The sequence below is a fragment of the Lathamus discolor genome, chromosome 1 (genome assembly GCF_037157495.1).
Source record: "Lathamus discolor isolate bLatDis1 chromosome 1, bLatDis1.hap1, whole genome shotgun sequence".
NCBI lineage: Eukaryota > Metazoa > Chordata > Aves > Psittaciformes > Psittacidae > Lathamus > Lathamus discolor.
The window spans coordinates 43859825-43868859 of record NC_088884.1 but is presented as its reverse complement, the minus strand read 5'-3'; the positions used below and the strand labels follow the sequence as shown (position 1 = coordinate 43868859).

At 54.0% G+C, this 9035-nt stretch overlaps 1 protein-coding gene across 1 annotated transcript; it reads right to left on the bottom strand.

Moving 5' to 3' along the window:
• Window positions 1–6028: 6028 nt before the first annotated feature.
• Window positions 6029–7183, bottom strand: MYF6 (myogenic factor 6). Its single transcript, XM_065665041.1, has 3 exons — window positions 6668–7183; window positions 6374–6464; window positions 6029–6147 (listed from the first exon to the last, which is right to left on the bottom strand). The coding sequence occupies exons 1-3, from the start codon at window positions 7181–7183 to the stop codon at window positions 6029–6031; spliced, it is 726 nt and encodes a 241-aa protein (XP_065521113.1).
• Window positions 7184–9035: the final 1852 nt, after the last annotated feature.

The window sequence follows — 9035 nt, the reverse complement described above, 5'->3', positions numbered from 1 at the left end:
CGGGGGGCCCTTATATATACGCGTAAAGGGAGGCTGGTCCACAGCGGTCAGGCTGTATTAGCATATCCCACCACATCCCCCGGCGGGGGCTGTCTGGGCAAGGCCCCAGGAGACAATTTGCTTCTCACCGCTCCCTTGGAGAACCGTGAGCTGGGCACTCCTCTAATGCCCGACCTCCCCAGAACTGTTTGTGGCATCTACAAAGTTGAAACCAAGCCTGGGAATTCGCGGGTTTGCTATGGGAAGAGAAAGAGTGGCAGTAAGCACACTCGAACGGCTGGTATCTCCTACAGAGCTGTTCCTCGTTCCGGTGCTCCCCTCTCCCATCACACGCTGCAGAGGGAGCGACACCGGCTCTCCCTGCAGGGGAATTAATGTAGAAGGCTCCCCATAGCACCTACAGCATCCGCTTGCGCGTCTTTAGTCCGCGCAGCCTGTGGTCCACGTCTAACCTGAAACAATTCACCCCTCGCTTCAAACGTTTGCTCGTTTATCTTGAGCGTTTTGTCCTATAATTGAAATTGTGTCATCAACCGGGGGACAAATATGTCCAGCTACGTGTGGCCAGGAGAGACGAGGAGTGGAGCGACCCAGGTTTTAGTGCTGCCGGATCGGGTCACAGGGAAAGCTACTCACAAAAGAAAAGTGTACGTGTTTGCTCCGAGACAAATCCCCTTCCCATTCTTTCTCCTACTCGTGTGACCCGGCACTGCCAGAGACACAACAGTCGAGCAGTGCCTCGGGCTTGCTAATTTTCTGCTTTCAGGCAAACTTGCACCGTTACAGATGCGTCCCAGCTGCCAGTTCAACAAACCCCTCCTGGAAGTGTAAAATTTCTAACCCCGCAATCCCTAAGTAATTTTACACAAGCCGGGGACAAAAGCCCTGCAGAGCCGCAGCCGCCGCAGTAGCTGAGCGGAGCGGTGCAAGGGTCATTAGAGCGGTAATGAAGCCATTTAACAGGCATTTGCTAACGCGCAGGAACCCTTTGGTTTCATCCAGGTGGCTTTTGTATTGGAGGCAAATATTGTGAGAAGGTGAAGTGAACCTTTCATACCTGGGAATAAAATTATGTTGACCTAGGTTAACTCAAGGGACACAGCAGCGGGTCAAACGCTACGGAGCCGGTCCGTGTGTCCAGGAAAAAGGCGACTCCGGTTTAGCCTCTCGTCAGGAAAAGGTAACGCAGAGGGCACGGCCACCCGGGTGTCTCAAGGAGCTGCTCTTCGAGTGAGCAGAGCGGGCAGGGAACATCACCTTAGAGAGGTGCCGTGCTGGAAAACCTTCCGACCCTTCCGAACCGCCCCCGCCCAGCGCCTGCTGCGGGGGAGACCTTATCTGCCCCCCTAGCCCCGAACCCCAAAAAGGCGGATTTCCACTTTTAGGCTAAATGATTTTCCTTAAAGAAAAGCCCCATGCACACACCCTTCCTTCTTCCAACTATCGGATGCATAATTATCGAAAGCTTGGGGAAGGCTACATTTGCGCTGCTTCGGTTTATTTGGGGCCATAAACGGGGAGAGCCCCTTTGAAATGAATACTGTAGGAAAAGCCGGGAGTTGATAAAGGAGTAAAGTTACATAAAGGGTAAAGCTCAGAATTCAAGGCTTCTGCCGCTCCGAGGGGCAGCTTGCTGTTTTTTTGCGCCATATCTGAAACAGGGCAGCTCCCTATTGTTTTCCTAAGATACCGTCAGTTAGAAAGGGGCTCTGCTCGGCAGTAACTTAAATTCTTCACTGGGCTGTGGCGAGCACACGGACACACACGTAGTGTGTTTACCCCGTTTGCGCTGGCTAAAATAACCCCTGTTTACAATTTATGCTTTGTCCACAAATAAACTTGATCTTTCAAGTGCTGGACACAGCTGTGATCACCTTCCAAGTAGGGGTTTCTCTCCAGGCACGCACAGTAGGTCTCCCGGTGGACACCCCATCGGTCCCATCTCCCGGCCTGCAGAGCTTCTGTGGGGTCATTAAGAAACTTGACTTTCCCCAGAAGACTTCCCAGAGGAGCTAGGAAACTTTGTTTCCCTTTTTCCTTTAATATTTGGGGGGAAGGGGAAGAAAGGATGGAAGAGCCTGTCACTCGGGAAGAAAAAAATCTGTAATTAGTATCCCTTAAGAGACACCGGCTCCTCTGGTAAAGTGATCTCAAAACAAGTTTGCAGAAGTGCAATAGGGGAGTGGAACTAAAGACAGTGGAGAGAAAACACAAACTACAAGGCTGGCTAATGAAGCTGCTGGGGGGTGGGGGAGAATAGCGGCTCAAGTCCGGAAAGCTGGAACCTCCAGACCACCAGACACTGCCTGCCCCTGTGGACGGACACAGAGAAAATGGTGAACGTGTCACGACCCCTTTAAGAAGCTGTGGCTGCCCATCCCTGGCAGTGTTTAAGACCAGGTTGGACTGAGCTTTGAGCAACTTGGCCTAGTGGAAGCTGTCCCTTCCCGTGGCAGGGGGATTGGAACTAGATGATCCTTACGCTCCCTTCCAACCCAAACCGTTCTGTGAAATGGAGTGCTCACCCCAACCGCACCATCCTATTTCTGGAGGGATTCCATCCCACGTTGGGAGCATTCTCAGTTCGTGTGATCTATTTAACGGGATTTTCTATTTAACCAAAGAAAACCCTCCCGGGGGGGCAGAGGTGTTTGCGGCCCACCCGAGCCTTGCGCACCCCGCACCTCTGCAAAGCACGGTGAGGTTCCCAACGGACCACCGGTGCGCAGCGGCAACCGGCCGCGGGAGCGTTACCCAGGGAGGGACGTCTTGTATGTGACCGGACGCCCGACACTGCCGAGCCGTTCCATGCCGTCTTCGCCCCTTGCCTCTCCTCTCCCGCTGTCGGTAGGTGCCCTGGCTGGCGGCGGGGGCTCCTCTGCGCCGCGCAGCCGGGAAACTGTTTCTCAGTTGGGCTGGAGGGGCCGGACGCTGCCAGCCGTGTGAGAAACGTTTGGTTCCCCCCAGCGCTGGGAACGCTGCGCACCTAAGTAAACACATTAGTACCTGCCAGGGGAATCTGTACCGAGGACAGCTGAAGAAGGCATTGGCCTCTGCTGGCACCCCTGGACTCCCAAGAGAGATCAAAGGGACGCGAAGGGCTTTTAGCAGCCTTGAGACTGGGAAAAGTCGCTAGTTCCTGCTATCGGAGGGACGTCCCAGTGAGCACATGGTTCAATTATTCAGCCTCCTCCCTCCCCTGCCCCCCACTCCCACTTTCCAGCTCGTTCCCCACAGAAAGGTGGAAGCTCTGGAAAAGTCGTACTGGTTCCCCAAAACAGCACTGATTCCAGTAGGAATTTTCCCCGTGGAAATAGCTGCCGGACAGACGCCTGCCTGCCTTGCCTTCGGCCTCAGAAGATAACCTGAGCCCACTGCCGGCTGCCTGCCTCCCTTCTGGGGCTGCGGCCGGTGCTAGGGAAGAAAACAAAGATGCGCAATAAAAATAAAAAGAAAAAAGAGGCGTTAAGCACGATCTTGTCACTTCAGAGCAGAGCGGTGACAACGCAGCAGCACTGCAGACAGCCCGTGTGCCCCCGGCGGATCGGCGCCCCCCGTGGGAGCGGGCAGGTGGCTCCGGGCGGAGTGGGGCAGGTTGGGGCGAGGGGGCCGGGGTTTAGGTGTCTTTGCTGGAGCAGCGCCCCGGCCCTCGTCTTTCCCGTTAAATAAACCGGAGCGCGGTGGAAGGGGAGAGAAGGGGCAGTGGCCGTCGTGTAAAAACCTCGATGTGTCTGTGCGTGGCTCCTCTGGAGAAAGCCGAGGTTAAATCACAACCTGCTTGTCCTTACCCTGTTATTACCCTTTGATCTTGTGATTCCAGGGCCCTGTTTGCTTTGGCTGGGGGCTTAGGTAAAGGTTATCGTTATTAATATCAAAGACAAACATTTTAATTGCAAACACACTGAGGACCCTCCCTGGGAAGGCCGGCATGTCAGCAGCAGCGCGGGGGCCACGGAGAGTCTCCTCGGAAGGCATTTTATTTAATGAAAAAAACCCAATCCTTTCTCCTGTGGGCAAATTTACTCCAATAACTAGAGTTCACCCTGCTGCGGGAGGAGACGCTGCCGCGGAAGGACAGACCCCTTGGTTGAGGTTAGCGACAGCAATACTCTGATGTCACCTCGCTACGGAAACAAGCCATGACGTCTTAACCAAACGCTGAGACGTCACGCAGGAACCTTCTCTCTGAAGTGCCCAAGAGCAACCCGAGGCTCTGTGTGTTCTTTGTGTGGAACGAGAAAAAGGGGAAGTACTCCTTACACCAGAGTATGTGTCTCATTAAGAGAGCAATTAGAGCGAGCACTCCGCAGGTTTAAAACCCAGGCTGACGGCAGCGGCACGGGAGAGAAGGAAGGAAGCAGTGCGGTGGGACAGGCACCGGCTCTCGGGGCAGCCTTTTCCCAGAGCTTCCCTCTCCGATGGCCGCAACCGCGCCCGAGCCGGCCGGGAAGGGAGGGAGGAGACCTTCCCCAAATGCGGCTGCGGCCTTTAAATAACCAAACCCCTAAAAATACACCACGGGTTAAAGCTGAGGAGGGGAGCATCCGCCGGCAGAGTTGGAGCTGCTGCCCTTTGCTGCTGCCCTTTGCTGCTGTCTGCACTCTGTGGAGCCGTGTGTGCGTGCGCAGGGCAGAGCGGGCTGTTCCCCGGTGGTCGCCCCATCCCGGGGGTATCAACAATCTGTTACAAACCGTAACGCTCCGGCTGCGAGCTGCTCCACTCCACAGTCCTTAGAGAGGCTGGGGGTTTTACATCACTGAGTGAAAGGCTTCATCTGTTGTAACCCTCCCCAACCCCCTTTTCGGCTGCTTAACTCTTTCCTCACGGAGGGACTCAGCTCCCCTCTCCCTCAGGCTCAAGAAGCCAAGGGGAGTTTCCTTGCCCGATAAGAAACCGCAGCCCCCAGCTCCCGAGGGAGCGGGCTCCTGTCCCTGCCTTCTGCCGCCCCGTTAGAGCAGTGGGCCCAGCAGTTTTGCCGCAGACAAGACCTGGGTTCAAGTGCCGAGAGGAAAAGGTGAGAGGCGCTGAGCCTTCCCGTTCTCAAGGACAGGGGGGGATCCTTGCGCTGCCACCTTCCAGGCTCATCCATCATGTGTAGGACAAGGCCGCAGAAGGTCCCTGCCTGCCCATCTAGGTAAGCGGCACCACCGGGATTTTAGGGGAACAATAACGCTTTTCCGAGGAGGGGGGAGTCGGCTGCAAAGCACAGCGAGGGCACGGGTTGCGGCACCCCGCCTTGCCCGGACGCTGCCCCGGGAGAGGGTCGGTAACACCGGCGGGGCCCCAGCTAAGGAGAGACGCGCCTTGGAGGAGAAAACGGAGAAGAAATTGTGTCCAGCCGGATGGGTCATGTCCCGGCAGTACCCGTCTGACTCCCCGGGGCTCGACGTCGCTGAAGCCGGTGGCAGGTTTTAACTCCGGGATCGCGTTATTACTGAATTACCGGGAGTTGGGGGGGGGGGGGGGGGAAGGAGTAGAAACACTGTAACACAAAGAGCTTTATTTTACAATACAAGAAATATGTCTGTTCTTATATACAATATCACATTCCACAATTTAAATATTTGTTATGTTTACAAAAAAAAAAAAAATGAGCAAGACAGTACTGAAATTATTTACAGGAACGAAACGAAGCGGGATCTCTTTTAAATACGATTAACGCGAAATGCAGCCAACAGCTTCCCTCAGACAGGAATGAACCTTCCGGTGAGCCTCAGACAAAGCGGATCACCGGTACACAGGTAAGTATCTTAAATTAAAAAAAAACCAGACAATAAAGACGAAATAAAGGTGGGATGGTCTATGCAACACGGTTAAAGAAAACAAAACTCAGGGTGCGGGTAAAAGGGGGGAAAGTCTGGCTCGGGTCAAGGAGAGCCATTTTTTCTCTGGGATAGGTGTACCCTGACTCGACCTTAACGAGGCCCCTGCCTGGGCTTTCCACTGCCTTAATTTGCTTCGTTACTTAGTTTAGAGGAGAGGGGTGGGGGCTTCATCTCCGTTAAATATACTACCAAGACAATCGGGTTTATTTCTCCACCAGTTCTTCAGGGCTGGGCAGTTTGCGCTCGTCGGAAGAAATACTGTCCACTATGGAAGAGAGGCAGCGGAGGCTGCTGGAGGCCGACGACTCGACGACGGAGCCTCCTGCTCAACGAGAGAAAAGGGATTAAAGAGCAAAAACGTTCGTCTTCTCTGGGCCTGAGACGCGGGGCTCATGGCGGGCGGGGGGGTGAGACACCGGGTGTTGGGGACCGCGACCGTTTGGGACAACGACCATTAGGGCAAGGGAAAGACGCGCGGCAGCGGCGGGCGAGCACGGCTCTGCGACGGGGGGCGGGTACTGAGAGGCAGGGGCCGCGGTGCGAGTTACCTTCCTTGGTGCTGACTCCCAGGGCTCGGGAATGGTCAGAAACGCTTTGCCAGCCGGAGGTGCAGGTGCTCAGGAAGTCTGAACTGGGGACCTGCGGCACACAGGCGGGCCGGTATGAGTAAGGCGGCCCGCCGCTCCCGGGGCCGGGCCGGCTGCCCTCTGCGGGCCTGGGGAGCCCGCACGTCCCGCGGCCACCGCAGAGGCCGCGCAGAGGAGGAGGAGGGGTGGGGACAGGCGCGGCGGTTTGGCAGCTGGAGGCCGGGGTGGCGGAAGGAACCGGGCGGCAGTGCTTACATTTCCCTGCTTGGGGCTGAAGCTGAAAGGGTCCCCCCCGATCTCTTGCATTTTCTCCTGCTGATCCAGCCTGTGCAAGAGGTCCTGCAGCCTCTCGATGTAGCTGATGGCGCTCCTCAGGATCTCCACCTTGGGCAGCCTCTGGTTAGGGTTCGCCACAGTCCTCCTTTTCAGAGCCTCGAAGGCTTCGTTGATCTTCTTCAGTCGCCTCCTCTCCCGCAGCGTGGCTGCTTTCCGTCTGTCCGTGGGGGCCGACTTTCTCTTGCAAGTTTTACAAGCCCAGATCAAACACTGGCCAGGGAAGTGAGGGGGTTGCAGTCCCGGGGGTGCCAGCACATGCTCCTCTCCGCTGCTGTCACTGCCGGCCTCTGGCGGCATTTGGTCCTGACAGGGGGACAAGGTGCCGTCGCTGCCTGGGTACAGTGGGGATCCCTCGGCCATCTCCAGCTGCTGCAGGGCTCCATTCTCTCCGTCCAAGAAGAAGAAATAGGAGCCAGTTTCAAAAAGGTCCATCATGCTGTCCCTCGGCCTCTCTGCCGGCTTGAGTTGGGTGGCAGGCTCAAAAACACCCCGAGGAACAACCCAGATGGAATTTAATTAGTGCAGTGACATAAGTCCCCCCTGCTTTATATAGGAGCTGCTGAAACCCTATCCAACTTTTAGCTGTCGCAGTGTATCACCCTCCAAAACTGATTCCAGCCAGTCTCCTGGGCGCTGTCCTGAGAACATCTCCTATTTAGAAGGGCGGGGGGGGGGGGGGGGGGGCACGGAGAGAGGAAGGCAAATTAATATAAAAAGGTAAAACAATCGGAAAAGAAGAATACAACCCAGCTCCTGTCCCCACTCTCCGGAATCCTGTGACTATGCTTGGGGTGAAGCGAAGGGACCTGAGGTGGGGGTTTGCGGTCTGCGGCGGCCCCGTCCCAGTCCCGGTCCCCGCTGCCAAGCCCGCAGAGTATGGCCAGGAAACAAAGGCGTGGGGCTTCAGAGGGAGCTCTCCCCCAGCCCACACCACCCAGCACACGCCGTAGAGCACCCTCGGTGCCCCAGTGCTGACTATAGATCTGTAAGGAGTGATTTAAAAGGCAGCCATCGTTCTCTAAATAGACAGGTTAATATTTTCACAGAAGAAGCCAGAAGTCCCTGTTATTACACACACCACCACCCCCACCACCACCACCCACCCACCCCCCCCCCCCTTGAAACATGCCATTCTTGTGACCCAAGCCACCCGGGCCAGCCGAAGGTTAGGAGCCAAGCTCATTGTGCCTCCAAACACAGGAAGAAGGTTGCCAAGGCAGAACCTTGCTACGGTGCTGAAGCACCCATGGTTATTGCACCTCGGCTTTGTCTTTTAATATGAATTTTCTCAAGTCTCCCATGAGGTGTGATGGGAGTGATTCCAGGTGACTGCCTCTGTCCTTGACAGTGTTCAGGGCAAGAAAATCCCAGGCATATAGTGTAACTGCAGTTTAATCCCTTGGGCCTGGCAAGGCATGTAGAGCTTCCTAGCCCCTGAGACTAAAAACAGAGCTCACGGTCACTCTCTGTTAGTGTATACTGTAATGCCACATCATGTCTGGGCTTCCCTTGCATCAAGAAAGAGAGGGTATGGGGTCATGGCCTGTTTGCCTCTTCCCCTGCACTGTCTTGTGTTCCTTAAATCCCATGTAATTTCTCTCTACTTATGTAAATGTATATGTGTGTATATGCATATGTATGTGTGCATATCTATAGACACACACATATGTATGTGTATTTATGCGGATAAACAAGTACATTTCTCCGTGTGTGTATATACGCGTGTATACGTATGTATGCATACGTATCTGTATGTTTCATAGAAACTCAATATATGAAGAGTGGATGACTCAGGATGACTTTCGATGACCCCTGGAATACCACGGTATCTCTCAAATTAGCTTCTAACGTCATTCTTTCAGAAGGGAGCTGTTTCATTTTTGTTCATTTCTCAAAAGCTACACTGGAATTGATCATTGATTTGGCTGTTTCTCCGAAACTGATTGCAAAGCAATATTTCAGAGTACAAATGTTTCAAAGAGTAGCTGTGATTTTGTTTTGACCAAATCAGTGTTCTTAACATTCACCTTGTTTCTGCTTTAATGAGGCAGAACAGTACCCAGTTTTGGGTAAGACAGAGAAATTCAGACTGTCCTCGGCAAAACTATTTTTGATATTAATATTCTAGCACTGAGGGTTTTTTTCTTCTCAGATTAAAGAAGTTAAGGAGCTGAATGTAAGATACAGTTTCCCAGATTCCATGCTCTGCAACTTGCTTTCTGTTTGACCTTTGACTAGTGACTTCATTTCCATGTGATTTAGTTTTCTGTCTTTAAAAAGAGATATA

Coding starts and splice junctions, on each gene's coding strand:
- MYF6 (XM_065665041.1), bottom strand. CDS start 7,183: ATGATGGACCTTTTTGAAACTGGCTCCTATTTCTTCTTCTTGGACGGA. Junction 6,465..6,667: donor TCAGCCCCAAGCAGGGAAAT/GTAAGCACTGCC, acceptor TGTGTGCCGCAG/GTCCCCAGTTCAGACTTCCT. Junction 6,148..6,373: donor GGGAGTCAGCACCAAGGAAG/GTAACTCGCACC, acceptor CTCGTTGAGCAG/GAGGCTCCGTCGTCGAGTCG.